The sequence below is a fragment of the Neohortaea acidophila genome (genome assembly GCF_010093505.1).
Source record: "Neohortaea acidophila strain CBS 113389 unplaced genomic scaffold BDY17scaffold_2, whole genome shotgun sequence".
Classification (NCBI taxonomy): Eukaryota; Fungi; Ascomycota; class Dothideomycetes; order Mycosphaerellales; family Teratosphaeriaceae; genus Neohortaea; species Neohortaea acidophila.
The window spans coordinates 507,966-522,491 of NW_022985511.1; the positions used below are offsets into that span (position 1 = coordinate 507,966).

At 55.9% G+C, this 14,526-nt stretch overlaps 9 protein-coding genes across 9 annotated transcripts; 6 read left to right on the plus strand and 3 right to left on the minus strand.

Moving 5' to 3' along the window:
* Nucleotides 1-460: 460 nt before the first annotated feature.
* BDY17DRAFT_320945 (uncharacterized protein) lies at nt 461-1,174 on the plus strand (the record flags this gene model as incomplete). Its single annotated transcript, XM_033736536.1, has 1 exon — nt 461-1,174. The coding sequence occupies one exon, from the start codon at nt 461-463 to the stop codon at nt 1,172-1,174; it is 714 nt and encodes a 237-aa protein (XP_033592698.1).
* A 706-nt stretch (nt 1,175-1,880) lies between these two features.
* BDY17DRAFT_261219 (pyridine nucleotide-disulfide oxidoreductase-domain-containing protein) lies at nt 1,881-4,031 on the plus strand. The gene is made up of 3 exons (XM_033731849.1): nt 1,881-2,335; nt 2,393-3,703; nt 3,759-4,031. The coding sequence occupies exons 1-3, from the start codon at nt 1,951-1,953 to the stop codon at nt 3,830-3,832; spliced, it is 1,770 nt and encodes a 589-aa protein (XP_033592699.1). The 5' UTR covers nt 1,881-1,950; the 3' UTR covers nt 3,833-4,031.
* BDY17DRAFT_290883 (thioesterase-like superfamily-domain-containing protein) lies at nt 4,032-5,336 on the minus strand. The gene is made up of 2 exons (XM_033732581.1): nt 5,054-5,336; nt 4,032-4,955 (listed from the first exon to the last, which is right to left on the minus strand). Exons 1-2 carry the CDS (start codon nt 5,264-5,266, stop codon nt 4,107-4,109), a joined length of 1,062 nt encoding a protein of 353 aa, XP_033592700.1. The 5' UTR covers nt 5,267-5,336; the 3' UTR covers nt 4,032-4,106.
* A 196-nt stretch (nt 5,337-5,532) lies between these two features.
* Nucleotides 5,533-7,920, minus strand: BDY17DRAFT_290885 (uncharacterized protein). The gene has a single exon (XM_033732582.1). The coding sequence runs from the start codon at nt 7,821-7,823 to the stop codon at nt 5,760-5,762; it is 2,064 nt and encodes a 687-aa protein (XP_033592701.1). The 5' UTR covers nt 7,824-7,920; the 3' UTR covers nt 5,533-5,759.
* A 101-nt stretch (nt 7,921-8,021) lies between these two features.
* BDY17DRAFT_290887 (Alb1-domain-containing protein) lies at nt 8,022-9,228 on the plus strand. Its single transcript, XM_033732583.1, has 2 exons — nt 8,022-8,116; nt 8,179-9,228. Exons 1-2 carry the CDS (start codon nt 8,086-8,088, stop codon nt 8,739-8,741), a joined length of 594 nt encoding a protein of 197 aa, XP_033592702.1. The 5' UTR covers nt 8,022-8,085; the 3' UTR covers nt 8,742-9,228.
* On the plus strand, nt 9,229-10,175 carry BDY17DRAFT_290889 (uncharacterized protein). Its single transcript, XM_033732584.1, has one exon. It carries the CDS (start codon nt 9,551-9,553, stop codon nt 9,989-9,991), a length of 441 nt encoding a protein of 146 aa, XP_033592703.1. The 5' UTR covers nt 9,229-9,550; the 3' UTR covers nt 9,992-10,175.
* Nucleotides 10,176-10,245: 70 nt separating this feature from the next.
* BDY17DRAFT_246533 (uncharacterized protein) lies at nt 10,246-12,300 on the plus strand (the record flags this gene model as incomplete). The annotated part of the gene is made up of 1 exon (XM_033730732.1): nt 10,246-12,300. The coding sequence occupies one exon, from the start codon at nt 10,246-10,248 to the stop codon at nt 12,298-12,300; it is 2,055 nt and encodes a 684-aa protein (XP_033592704.1).
* Nucleotides 12,301-12,630: 330 nt separating this feature from the next.
* Nucleotides 12,631-13,152, minus strand: BDY17DRAFT_307686 (uncharacterized protein; the record flags this gene model as incomplete). Its single annotated transcript, XM_033735131.1, has 1 exon — nt 12,631-13,152. The coding sequence occupies one exon, from the start codon at nt 13,150-13,152 to the stop codon at nt 12,631-12,633; it is 522 nt and encodes a 173-aa protein (XP_033592705.1).
* A 202-nt stretch (nt 13,153-13,354) lies between these two features.
* BDY17DRAFT_290893 (short chain dehydrogenase) lies at nt 13,355-14,471 on the plus strand. The gene is made up of 3 exons (XM_033732585.1): nt 13,355-13,525; nt 13,577-13,723; nt 13,782-14,471. The coding sequence occupies exons 1-3, from the start codon at nt 13,483-13,485 to the stop codon at nt 14,381-14,383; spliced, it is 792 nt and encodes a 263-aa protein (XP_033592706.1). The 5' UTR covers nt 13,355-13,482; the 3' UTR covers nt 14,384-14,471.
* Nucleotides 14,472-14,526: the final 55 nt, after the last annotated feature.

Here is a 14,526-nt window from a genome sequence, read left to right on the forward strand (position 1 = left end):
ATCTCGCGATCCTCCCTCACCCACGCATTTCGCCACACACACACATCGCGCGAATCCGAATTGCCGCTCTTGTCCGTGCCCGCCTCTCTCATCCTTTGCGGCTCACCCCACCCACGCCCTCTCTCTTTTCCCTCCGGTACCGGCACGACTCTTTGACCGTTTGCATCACTCATCCCCGACTGGAGTCGCAGTCACCATTCCATACCAGCGTCACAAGATCATCGGCATCGGCCTCATTAGTGGGCGCAAGATCTCGACAAGGCTCCGCACGTGGGTAGACGGGCTTCCAGGTCGCACTTTCGCCTGCGCCTTGCACTTCTTCCCTCGCACGTGTGACATAAACCCTCGCCGCCTCTAGGCGCGCTCGTAGGGCTTTGTTACGATAGCCAATACCAAGCTATCTGGGCACGGCGTCACCACCACCGCAATCACACCATCTTGCGCCGTTTGACCACGGAAGATGCGCATCACATTACGCAAGGCGGCGCTATTATCCTTGCCCGTCCTGGCAAGCGCCGTCTCGCTCTCCGACCTTGCGCCTCGCGCTCAGAATCTACCACCGGCCTGCAACAAAGTGTACAATGAGCAGATACCAGGATGCACTGCCAGCGACTTTTCGTCACATGACTGCAGTCGGTCGTGCATTCTCGGCCTCTACGCCCTCGTCGACCCGATCAGAAATGCGTGCGGAAATAGAGGGATCACTGGCGAGAACTTGATCGTGGCCTTTCTTGCAGACATCGGACCGCAGCAGATCTGTGTTAACGCCCCGACCGGAACAAGCTTGCCGCCGCAAACGACCGCTTGGCCTCCCCCACCCCACATGGGACCTGGTTCGTCAGCATGGCCGTCACAAACCGAGCCTTGGGGCTCCACGGTCACGGCGGGCATCAGCACAGCGTCCAGCTTGCCGCCCAGTGACACAAGCAGTCTTGTGGTAGATACCTCGAGTGCGCCGACCATCCGCGCGTGGACTTCGCCGACGACCACATCAGCCAAGACTCCCACGGCAACGTCGTCAACCGCCAGTCCGCAAACCAATTTTGGCGACCATAGTGGCGGTGGCAGTCCGTTCGATGCCTCGGGCAATCTCGGGGGTGCCGGCAGCATCTCTTTGTCGATAGCTGTGGCACTCTTGTCAACGGCGGTAGCCCTCTTCACCACATTCCGATGACGAGACTGGACGCGAGGCAGCTCTGGGATGAATGTGACGGCCGATATGCATGAGCGAGTGGGAATGGCGTTGTTTGCTTCTGTCCTCGGGACCACGAGCCCCTGATGGCTGACTTGGATTGGTTTGCTGCTTATACCCCACACCACGTTCTCCTTTCTTTTCTATGTCTGAGATGAGTTCACGAGAGGAGAGGGCATCGGCCGGCTGGATGCGGAGTAGGGGCATCAAGCATACCGATGTGCGTTGTTGAGAAAGCATTCAGGTGCTAGTGCGGGGGCGGTACGATAATACACCGGATGGACATAAGGTACAGCAAGTGGCGGCCAGGGTGGCCAGTGAAGGAGACGTGTATCTACGTACAGAGTGACAGGCGAAGGGGTTTCTGATTACCGGATCCAGGTAACTCGGGAACTCCTGACTGTACATGAGAGCAACAATGTACCTTCTTCCTGACGTTGAAAGAATTTGCGTGTGATAAAGGCGCAGGCCGATGATGCTATGTCATGTGCCATGTCTCCGGGTGTGCTTCTGTCGGGACGCATGCTGTTCCCTAGCCTGATCGCGTGCATGGTCGAGCACATTGGCCGAAGAAAGACTAGCGCGGCTCGGACGGCCGCTTGAGCGGAACGAAGCGGGTTGGTGTAAAGCTTAATGATTAGGCTAAAGTTCTCACAGGAGCTTGAGGGAGCTCTTCAACAACTTTTGTCGTCATTCCCCAACGAAGACTTGACCTTTTTCCCCTCTCATCTCCTCAAAATCTTCTCTTCATCGACACAATGGCGTCGAGAGCTGTCACCACGAGACCGCTGGTCTCCGGCGGCGCTGCCATTGGCGTCACCCGTGTCGTCGCTCGTGGCTTCGCGACTTCACCTCGCAGATTCCCCGTGTTGAGCGCATCGCTCCGGAATGAGCAGAAGCGCAGCACCATTCGCACCCCTACAGCCTCCTTCCAACAGACCTTCAAACGCGCCTACGCTGACCAGCCCATTGTGGCGCAAAAGACGAAGAGACGGTCATGGTCTTTCTTCCGCTGGACGTGGCGGCTCACGTATCTCAGTGCCGTGGGTGGCTTGTTCTACACTGGATATAACATCTACAAGAGCAAATACCCTCCGGACCAAGATCCCCCCGATCCGAACAAGAAGACGCTTGTTATTTTGGGTATGTTTTCGACTGATGCGGTTGGTGACACGCGAGTAGGGACTAACAGCTTTACAGGTACTGGATGGGGATCGGTCTCTCTTTTGAAGAGTTTGGACACCTCCAACTACAACGTCATTGTCATCTCTCCCCGCAACTACTTCCTCTTCACCCCCTTGCTTCCCTCCTGCACCACCGGCACCATTGAACACCGCAGCATCATGGAGCCCATCCGAAACTTCCTTCGCCACAAGAAGACCGCCGTCCAATTCTACGAGGCCGAAGCGACCAAGATCGACTACGAGAAGAAGGTTGTGTACGTCAGTGATGATTCGGAAGTCAGAGGCGACACTTCAAAGACGGAGGTGCCGTTCGACATGCTGGTGGTTGGCACTGGGGCGGAGAATGCGACTTTCGGCATTCCCGGCGTCAAGGAGCACAGCTGCTTTCTGAAGGAGGTCGGTGACGCACAAAAGATCCGCAAACGCATCATGGACTGCTGTGAGACGGCGACGTTCAAGGGCCAAGAGCCTGAGGAAGTCAAGCGCTTGTTGCATATGGTGGTGGTTGGCGGCGGGCCGACTGGCGTGGAATTCGCCGGCGAGCTCCAGGACTTCTTCGAGAATGACTTGCGAAAGTGGATTCCCGAGATTGCAAACAACTTCCATGTGACGCTCGTGGAAGCTCTGCCTTCGGTGCTGCCCATGTTCTCCAAGAACCTCATCGACTATACCGAGCAGACGTTCAAGGAGGAGACGATCGAAATCCGCACCAAGACGGCGGTGAAGAACGTGACCGACAGGTACATCGAAGCCGAGCATGTGGACGCGTCGGGCCAAAAGGTCCTGGAAAAGATTCCGTACGGCCTTTTGGTCTGGGCCACCGGCAACGCCGTGCGACCGGTCATCAAGGACCTCATGGGACAAATTCCGGCGCAAAAGGACTCCCGCCGTGGACTGCTCGTCAACGAATACCTCGTCGTGAAAGGGACGGACAACATCTGGGCAGTCGGAGACTGCGCCATCGCCAACTACGCTCCCACCGCCCAAGTGGCGGCACAAGAGGGCTCCTTCCTCGCACGCCTCTTCAACCAGATGGCCAAGACCGAGGAGATTGAGTCGGAATTGCACGGCCTCTCCGAAGCGCAAGAAAAGGCGCCCAACAAGGAAGCGCGCGACAAGGTATTCGGGCAGATGAAGGATCTTCAGAAGCGTTTGAGGAGAGTCAAGCAGATGGGGCCGTTCGAATACACGCACAACGGTAGTCTGGCGTACATTGGATCGGAGAAGGCCGTTGCGGACATTAGTTGGTGGACGGGCAATCTCGCCACCGGCGGACAGTTGACCTACTTTTTCTGGCGCAGTGCATACTTGAGCATGTGCTTCAGCAGTAAGTTGTTTGCCTGTTCTTACTGAGGACGCAGGGGACTGATGAATTTCTGCAGCTCGAAATCGTATCCTCGTGATCATGGACTGGATCAAGGCAAAGACCTTTGGCCGGGATGTGTCTCGAGAGTGAATGGAGGGCTTGTGTGAGTGACGAAACGGGCGCGTGGTTTTGACGTGGCCGTCCATGGATCGGTTCAATGTCCTGTATGTATAAGGCACGGGGTGGCGGGAGTATGGGGACGTCATTGGGGCCGGTCATCTCATGAAATTGAGCAGGATGATGACATGGGATTGACTAGACTGAAGTGTGATGTATGAGCAACGACGTTGCTTTCAAGCTTGTAGACTTTGCCTGACAACCAATCATTGCGCGTGTGTACTCTAGTGACATGCAACCGTCGTCTCTATAGTTTCCCCTTGGCCTTCCATTGCCGTTGTCTCCGCCGTAACTCCTCTGCTTCTTCGGGGGTCGCTTGCGGCTTTTTGGTATATCGAATCATCCCATCTTGCGTCAGAGTGGCCACCTGCGTGCCGTCCGGCGCAAACATCCTCCCGTGAAACATGGTGCGTCCGTTGGATGAGCGCGTCGACCAATCCTCATTGGCAAACCACCTGCCACGCTTGCTCGTGTCATCCATCGGATGGACATTGCTCTTCGACGGCCCGAACATCAAGTCCTCCGTGGACGAATGGAATGAAGTCATGTGCACAAGACTGCTCATCTGCGTCCACAGATCCCCGATGCCCATCTGCATGGGGATGAGGTACAAACTGTTCCGGTCGGAGGCGTAGAGATGTGCGCAGAGATGGAGGTTCGGATCGGGCGGCATGTCGCCGCATGCGCGGTAGAACATCAGTCCCCGCCGGTCGAGGGGATGTCGGTCGGCATCGTAGGGGGTCATGTCGGGCTTTGTCTGGTCCAAGCCGGGAAAGTCGTCCTTATATCCCGTCTCTTTCTGCATGGCGAGGAACCAGGGAATGTCCATGCTCGGGGCATCGGGAAAGTCTGCGGGTTTCTTGCCGTGCAATACTACCTTGTACTTTTCCCACAAGTCCACGGGCTCCTGCACGTCGATGAGGCTGCTCTCGGGCGTTTTGAAGGATATCAGGCCGCTGAAGCAGATGGCGTCGCTGTCGCCCTGCGTCACGGTGACGGCGCGCGAGGCAATGGATCGGCCATCGCGGATCTTGTGAATGTGGTAGATGAACGGAATGGTCAATTGACCTCCGAGAATGAAAGTGCCGACGACGTTCTATAAAGCCGATCGCGATTCAACCATTAGCCGACTGGTCACACTCCTCTTTCCCCTTCCGTCGGTGCTGGATCGCTACCGCTACCTCACTTACATACATATATATGGAAGCCCTCCGTCACCGTCTGGGCAGCGGCCCAGGCCGCCTGCGCGTAGACGTGTCCGCCATATGCTCGGTCAACGGACCTGCGCAACTGGCCACCGGGGGTGAAGGGCAGGGCGATGGATTGGTAGGTGGTGTCGTCGATCTTGCGGAGCTTCATTAGCTCCGCGAAGGGGAGGTGGACATTGCCATCATGCGGGGGTGGCATGGCAATGCTATCGAGGGACGGCGCGATCTCGACGAGGGTTGTTCAGCAATCGCATGACATGGTCTGTTTTGAAGCGCGGCGGATGCTGGAAGTGAAGTCATATCCGCTCTCGCTTCGCCGGACCTCGGCTTTACAGTACATCACGACCCTTACACGGCTGTCCACTGGTGTTGGCGCAGCCTGGCCTTAGGGTTAGGGTATAGGTTGACCGTAGGCAAATAACATATGCAGTAATGGCTACTTGGCTGCAGTGGATGAGTAGTTGACTTGCTGGTGGCGACGACGAGAGTGTTGGAATATCTATATCGACGGAAAAATGCCATTGCTGGTCGTGTTGCTATCCCAGACGTGGAAGACTCCGTGTCCCTTTGCTAGCCTTCCAGCACAGATCAATACGTTAATGGACACACAATAGTAGAGGTGACATGTTTGGGATAGCTGGAGCTCGAATCTTCTACCATCAATCAATGGAAGCATCGCCAGGCCATCCACATCAGGTGGCAGCAACGGCCCTGAACGCATTCCCGGCAAATTCATTCTCCATCACTGGAATGCGCGCAGTCCTCATGCGGACCAAGCCCCCAGAGCTTGTAGTTCGCAGCTCGTCGGAGTCAGTGATTTCCTCTTGAGGCGGCCTGCCGTCCTCTGACGTTTTCGGCTCCGACGGTGGTATCGATACGCTCGTATCTGGAAGGTCATCGTCTGGCGTCGAAACTGTGTCCATTGGGAGATCGGCAGCATCGAGACCATCGAGTTCCTCAACAGGCCCAGAGGTCGTAGTCGTGAGCAACTCAGGCTCGAGCCCTGCAGCCTCAGCAGTCTGCACATCCGCAGGCTCAGTAGTGACGTCTTCTGGAGATGGCACTTCCGACACATGCTCCCTTTCGTAGAACAGCATGAACACTCCACCCTGACTCAAGGCGTCTGCTTCCTCAACGGGACTGACATCCTCATCGCTCAGTCGATACCATGGGTCTGACTTGGTCGTTGGAAGTGCATCTTCAAGGTCCACTGATTCCTCTCCATCATCACTGTCGCCTCCTTTCCGCCGAACCGGATGCTGACGATAGGCAATGTAATGGCCATTTTCATGCCGTCCGTAATGCGTCACCACAGCCTTCAGCCTGAAATGCATCCCTTCCACGGCCTGTTCTTCCTCAGCCATCCCGTCTTCGTCTAACATCCACGGCGCCAGGTCCAGAAAACGGGGGTACTCGACACGTGCGTAGTTCTTTCGTTGGACGAATGTGGTCTCGTCAAACACACTCCGATTCACGTGCACCACCAGACATTGCGGTGAACGAGCGACCACGGCCTGTCTCGTCTTGGTGCTCGAGACTCGAGCCTTCTTCCCGATCTGGCAAGCACCGGACAAGGTCTGGTCGGTGAAGTCGTCCTCTTCGAGCGCCTTTTGCACGGCAGCCAGGCGCTTGAAAGCTTGTGCGCGAAGCTCGGGTGGAAGTTGTAGCACTCTTGAATCAGCAGATGGTTTGGCCTCCGCGTCAGTGCATTGGTACCCTGGATCCGCGGGCAGCATTTTCTTCAGTTGGTCTTGAGCGTGCAGCAGGGTACATTTGGTGCACTCGACGTCGGTGATTTCTTCCAGTTTGGTATATTCGTCCAGGCAATCTTGAATGGTGGTGGTGTTGCTTCCGACAGGCAGAGGAAGGGTCAGGCAATTGAATGGAATCATGCTCAAGCCCTCGGAATAACCACAGCGAGTGCAAGTCACCTTTTGGGCGAAGAGACCGTCGAGTGGGCTCTTTCCAGCCTTCACCGTATCCTTGGAGTCCTTTTGCGTGGTTGCTTCCGCATCATCCTCAGCAAGAGTCTCTAGACCGGCCTTGGCTGCTGATGCTCGCGAGGAAGCAAACGCCTTTATAGCTTCCTTGTCAATGGAGTCCAGTATTTTAGAGTAATATTCCTGCGCATCCTGCTGCTGCCATGAACTCATGTTCTTGAGCTTCGCCGGCGTCCACAACTGACGTCCATTGTTCGCCGGGTCGTTGAGGTTGTTGACAGTTGCCAACAGACTCGCACTCGTGCTCTCTTCATCGGAACTCAAGCTCTTGAGGTAGGCGTTCAGAGAGTGCAGGCTCGCGAGTCCTTGTAGCACGCTGTTTTGGTAGCAACTGGTGTCCCAATTGCCCAGGCCTGCCGGGGCATCGGAGTCGAGTTGTGGCCGTGAAAACAGGCTGGTGCTGGCCCGCCGCATGATGCCGACACCTTCGCTGGCGCCGGCCGGTAGCTTGCTGAGTAAAGATGCACCACTCATGCCGAGCATGCCACTCAAGGCCTCCTTCTTTGCCGCATGCGTTTGTGCGAGCATGCCGGTCGTCGCCAGCTCCTGTCTCTGGGCGCGGTGCAGGAGCAGCCGTTGAGGAATGATGTAGACTACGGCGTCCCAGATGAAGAGGTGTGGAGCGGCAACGGGATATTTGAAGTACAGCGAGAGGATGTAGAGGAAGGCGGAGGCGTAGAGGAGGGAAGTGGTGAGGGAGGGCGGTTGGAGGGAGGCGGATCCAAGATATTCCAGCTGCGCCGCGCTACGCTCCATCGTTCGCGACCTGGTTCACGGGAACAGAGCGGAGTTCATGTAGATGGGATGCTCTTGCGACGGAGCGCATGGTCGGTACTGAAAGAATGTGGAAGAGGTGAGTGTGCGAGTGAGAGTGTTTCAGTGAATTGCTGCAGGCAAGTTGAGGAATGCAGCAGAGGTTGCTGACAAAGATTTCGAGATTTCTCCAGATCTGGAATTTCATGGAATCGATTGAGAACCAACCTACGACACACCCCATCATCCCCGTGCGTTAGAAGAGATGGGCAAGACGCCAAAACCGAAGGCGAGAGGTAAATGATGCTACAAATACCGCGACAGTTATGCCTGAGCAGCATTATTGACAATCTACTAGAGCAATCTGTTCACTCCCGAGCAGCTCGCCGCCAGGCCACACCCCCTCCGACCTCGAGCCTCGCAGCGAAGCAGTCAGCACAGGATGTCGCGGCCCAGCCGTGGATCCATCACGCCCAGAACGCTGGCATTGCAAAGAAGAAAAAGGCCAAGCCTTTGACGCGACAACAACGTCTACGACACCAGCGGGGCATGGAGAATGCGGCGAGGAATGTCGACAGGCTGGAGAAGAAGGTGGCAGAGAGCAAGCGTCGGGGGAGGAAGGTGAGGGACAGACGGACGGAGTGGGAGGAGTTGAACGGCAAGGTCGAGGCGAAGGGAGATGGAGCAGAGGTGGATGATGCAGAGGAGATTCGGGCGCCAATGAAGGCGGACTGGACGAAGAAGATGGTGGAGGTGGAGCTGGAAGAGGCGCTGGAGGAGATTGAGGGCTTCGAGCTGCCTTCCATTGCGCCGCAACGCGAGACGGTGGACGAAGCGGATACGGCCTCGCTCGAGGCAGCGCCAAAGGAGAATGAGCCTCTTGCTACACCGACGGCAATTGAACTGGACGAAGTGACTTGAAACATGCTACATTGAGCGGCGCCAGCATTCCAACAACGATGAATCGACGTGCCCTCTGGCAGCCTCGGCCGTTGATGGGATCCTCGTCAGATGCCCCACCAGTCCAGGACAAGCATTGGCACCTGCATCGCGAAAGTCCAAAGGGTTCAATACGATCCACAGGAATACTATCAGGCATTCTTTCGACCAAGCCCAGCGCTGTCAAGGAGGATGATTGCACAGTCCTGAGCACCATGGCCTCGAGGTCCATTGTCGCAATGCAGGACACAGTGTCGCATCATCAACAGGCAATTATTGCCTATCTACAGTCTCCATCGAGAACAACCCAGTCCTATTTACTTGCAAGGCCAAGCGAGCACGCGATTGTTTCCGGCATTTTAGGCCCCACCGCGCCAGCCAGCTAATAAACTACGAGGCAAGGATACCGTGCCGTGGTATATTTTCAGCCCTGACCCGCTTGACCAAATGCCTAAGTTTCAGTCTTCCACCTCGTTTATCCATGTCTTGTGATTACTCCTGCCATCTTCCCGTGATGGCTAATGCAAATATCGGTACTCACTGACGTGGAATTGTCAAAAACAGCCGACAGACAAGCATGGAAGGAGTCTTCAAGCCTTCCACCACCATAGCGTGGGCCAGGTTCTTGGGAGTCTTCGCGCCATCCCTCTACTGCGGTATCACGGCCCAGCGTAGGTCGAGGTGAAGAGAGCAATGCAGAGCTAACGTGTCTCTGCTAACCAGGGTTCACGGCATCAGATAGTTTGACGTTTGTCCAGCCCATCATTTCACACGCTCCCAATGAAAAGACCATGGCGGCGCAGTGGTATCGCGGTTACCAATACGGTCCATCCTGGGTGCCTCCCCTGATCGCTACAGGCACGCTGAGCAACCTCTGCCTTGCCTACGCCGCCACCAGCTCTGCGCAGCGTGATCTGTACATCGCCGCCGGGCTGGCCATCTTCAGCGTTCTCCCCATCACTTTCTTCTACATGGAGCCTGGCATCAATGGGGCAACGAAATGGAAGGTGCAGAGCTTGTTGAGAGAGGACGGATTTCACCTGCCAGACACGAGCATTTGGATGCCGAGTTCGAGGAAGCACGGGAGTACCGCGGCGTCGCGAAGATGGGGGGAGGAATGGAGTATGAAAGAGCTGATTGTGTTTTGGCGGAAGGTGAACAACGTTCGCTGGGTGATAGGTGGAGTGGCAGCGGGATTGAGTGGATGGGCGACACTTGCCATGCTACCCTAGACTTGTATCTTGCACCTGGTGGATGAAATGAGAGAGCTGGGGAAACGCCGCTCGTATTCACCCAGCCCTACGCTCGGGCCACCGTCCAAGGCAGAACGGAAATGGGCCGCGGCTGGGCAAAGCGCGGCCCCTCATTCACTTATTAGCCCACGTCTAGCCGTTGCGTACTCGAGCTCTCCAGACTCTCGAAGATTTTCGGAGACGAGGTCGTCGTCTTTCGCATTGAACATCACCCGTGTGCAGGGCAGCCAGCCATGTCTGCCACCGACGCCAATGGCACCGCAGATGGCGCCGCCGACATCAGCAAGCTCCTGTGGGAACACCCCGACCCCAAGTCCACCAAGATGTGGGACTTCATGCAAAAAGTAAACAAGAAGCACGGCAAGACCTACCATACCTACACGGATCTCTACCAATGGAGCATAGACAACGTCGCCGATGCCTGGGCCGACATCTGGGACTACTGTGGCATCCGACACTCCCAGCCCTACAAGCAGGTCGTACAGGATGCCAACACCATGTTCCCTCGTCCCGCATGGTTCGAGGGAGCCAAGTTGAACTTTGCCGAGAACCTGTTATACCCCACCAACGAGCCCAAGGAGACCGATGTGGCCATCATCGCCGCCACCGAGACCACGAGGGAAGAGGTCACGTGGAAGGAGCTGAGGGAGCGGGTGCACAAGTGTCAAGGGGGAATGCGAGCTGCCGGGTTGAAGGAGGGCGATCGAGTTGCGGGCTACGTTGCCAACCACACCAGTGCCTTGGTTGCCATGCTTGCTGCGACGAGTTTGGGTGCCATCTGGACCGCGGTCAGCCCCGACACCGGCGTGACTGCTGTCCTGGACCGAATGGTGCAGATTGAGCCCTCCTTGCTCTTCACCGACAACGCCGTCATGTACAATGGCAAGACGCATCCCGTCCTACCCAAGGTCAAGGAGATTATTGAGAACCTGCCGTCCCTGAAAGCCACCGTCGTCTTCGAAACCAGCCCGTCGATGGACACGAAGATTGAAGGAGCACAGCAGGGCAAAGTCATACCCTACAAAGACTTTACGAGCAAAGCTGCAGAGGGCAAGATGGAATTCGCACAACTGAACCCAGACCAACCCGTGTATATCCTGTATTCCTCGGGAACGACCGGGGCGCCAAAGTGTATCGTGCACGGCGCCATCGGCACGTTGATCCAACACAAGAAAGAGCACATCATTCAAGGCGACATTCGGCCGGGAGATCGGCTCATGTACTTCACTACATGCACGTGGATGATGTGGCACTGGCTTGTTTCCGGTCTGGCTGCTGGTGCAACGTTGGTCTTGTACGACGGCTCGCCCTTCCAGTACCTGGCAGACGGGAAGTCGGCCAAGGACAATTTGGCAATGCCCAAGTTGATTGACGAGCTCGGCATCACACAGTTTGGCACCAGTGCCAAGTTCCTGTCTGTCCTGGAGCAAGCCAATGTCATGCCCAAAGAGCACGGCCTCACACTGAAAACACTCCGCGCCATCTATTCCACCGGCTCACCACTGGCGCCCTCAACATTCAAGTACGTCTACCAAGCATTTGGACAGGTCAATCTGGGATCGATTACCGGCGGCACAGACATCATCTCTCTCTTCGGCGCGCCGAGTCCCCTTCACCCGGTGTATGTTGGAGAAGTGCAAGTTCTGGGTCTTGGCATGGCGGTGAAGGCGTGGGACAGCGAAGGCAAGGACGTCAGCAAGACAGGAGAGCCAGGCGAGCTCGTGTGTGTGAAGCCATTCCCGTGCCAACCCGTGACTTTCTGGGGCAAGGAAGGGAACAAGAAGTATCAGTCCAGCTACTTTGACCAGTTCCCCGGCGTGTGGGCGCACGGCGACTTCATCCGTTTCAACCCCGAGACAGGCGGCCTCTTCATGCTCGGGCGGTCAGATGGCGTGCTGAAGCCCAGCGGCGTCCGCTTCGGCAGCGCGGAAATCTACAATCTCCTCCTTAAGCACTTCCCCGACTCCATCGAAGACGCGCTGTGCATCGGCCGAAGGCGCGAGCAGGATACCGATGAAACGGTGGTGCTATTCTGCAAGATGAAGGAGGGAGAGAAGTTTAGCAGCGAGCTGGCGGATGGAATCAAGAAGGTGGTTAGGAAGGAGTTGAGCGCGAGGCATGTGCCGGGCGTGATTGATGAGTGTCCGGAGATTCCGGTGACGGCGAATGGCAAGAAGGTGGAGGGCGCGGTGAAGCAGATTTTGAGCGGGACGAACGTCAAGACGAGCGCTAGTGTGGTGAATGCTGGTTGTTTGGATTGGTACCGGGATTGGGCGAAGAATCATTGATGGGCGACTGTCTGGCGCATCTCATGTCACGATACTTCACCAAAATATACTGTCCGTATCTACAGGGCCTCCGTTAGACATACAGCCTTCGAGATCGTCCCCTTCGGCCAAGGTGACCAGTCATTGGCAGCGAGGTTTTGGTAGCCTTCATCCCCAGAAATGTCCGAGAAAAGCTGCAGTCGGCGGCCCCGTATTTCACGTGACCAGGCTTCATCGACCCTTCGGAATCGTTGAATGATAGGATGGGCAGTCTGAATGTTCTGTTTGAACAGAGGCATACGTAGCTACAGAATATCCGGTGAGGGTGAGCAACAGCTTGTTCCCGTCAAATCACTCTTTGAAGGCGTCCTTGGGCTTCCCAAACTCGGCATCTAATTCCTTTTCGATTGCCGCATGGTACCTATCGATTCCGCCAGGTCGGCAACATACGGTAAGAAGGTCGTCGGGAATGTCCACGCCCTTGGGCAGCTCGGTGGTCAGGTTGCGGGTGAAGAGAGTCATGCCATGGCCAATATTGGGCTCGAAAGTGTAGGAGATGGTGGTGATGCCCTCCACGCCGCCCGAGCCGTCCGCGTTCACGCCGACCTTGTTGATTTGTTGGAAGACAAACTTCGTGGGTCGTCGAGCGGTGATGAGGGTCCACTCGGAGTGATAGGTGTTGGGTGGGAGGTCTACTTTCTCCATCCAAGTGTCTCCAATTTGCAGAGGGAGCTTCAGATGCTTCGAGCCCTCGTGCATGCCTCCACTGCCTTTGTACGTTCTGCCCCAATTGCCCGGGTTGCTGACGAAATCATACACCCTCTCTGCAGGGTGCGCAAAGACCGTCTCGGACGTGATGCTGAAATTCCCCATGATGCTAACGGATGGCTGAGTAAGTGCTTTTGCTGACTGACTTTGACAAACTCGATTGTTTGCAAATCGCCGAGTAATGAGGTGTTGCCCGTAATTAAGCAGGCAAAGCAGGCTGTGCCCGCCCCCGCCTTCCAACTTCCACCGGACAATGTTGCCGATGGCTTGACTAACAACGGATGCGGGGGAATCGCTCCCCTTTCGTGCTCGAATGACCAGCCAGTCCTGCAAGCCGTGGACAATCTGAACGACCCATCATACTTGCTCCTTTGACCAGACGCTGAGCATTTTGAGATCAATTGATATTCGAGTCTTTTAAGCTATACAGTGATCATGAGGTTTCCAGGAGTAGCGACTGTCGTTGGTGCGGGATCTGGTATGCCACATTCAAGCCAAGTTCTTCACAGTCCATAATAACACAATACAGGTATCGGACGCGCAACGGCCATACTGTTCGTGAAGCGGGGATGCACCAAGATCGCGATCGGAGACGTCAATGTTGCTGGACTGGCGGAAACGAAGAAGCTGATGCTTGAGGTGAAGGGGGGAATCGAAGTGCTCGACGCCGAATGCGGTATTGATTCACTCCAATGTCTAGAACAACTCGTGGACTAACGTTGTGTGCATGGCAGACGTGACATCGGAAGAGTCCGTCAACACCTTCTTCACCAGAACCGTGGCGAAGTTCGGAAGGTTGGATTACTGCTGCAACGTGGCAGGCATGTTAATTCCCGGCGCCTCCACTGACCTGTCGGCGGCTCAATACGACAAGCAGCACAGCGTTAACTGCCGTGGAATGTGGCTGTGTCAACGAGCCGAAATCACACAGATGCTGAAGCAGGATCCCATCGACACTCCAGACAGCGCGTTCCAGTCGCGAGGAGCCATTGCTAATGTCGCCTCAATGGCTGGGTTAAGGGGATACGACAACTTGGCCTCGTATAGTTCGACGAAACACGCCATCCTCGGCTTCACCAAGTGTGATGCGTACGGCTATGCTTCGAAGCTGATTCGAGTGAATGCGGTCTGCCCCGGCGTGATAGCCACGCCAATGCTGGGAGAGATCGATCCAAACGATAAAACGAACATTGCTGAGATGACCAAAGACATGGCCATGGGTCGGCAAGGACAACCAGAGGAGGTGGCCGAGGGTCTGCTATGGTTATGTTCATCGTACGCCAGCTTCGTCACCGGAATTGGCCTCCCGGTCAACGGTGGGATGGTCGGAGCGTAGATTCGATGCGACTAAACTCGCTAGAGCTTGCCATATCTTAAATACTCATCTGTAAAATGAAGATGAACATACGTTGTATTGACATGGCGATGCATGTGCAGTCACTTCGCGATAAGATTTCACAGCCTTGCGCTGCGCCGGAT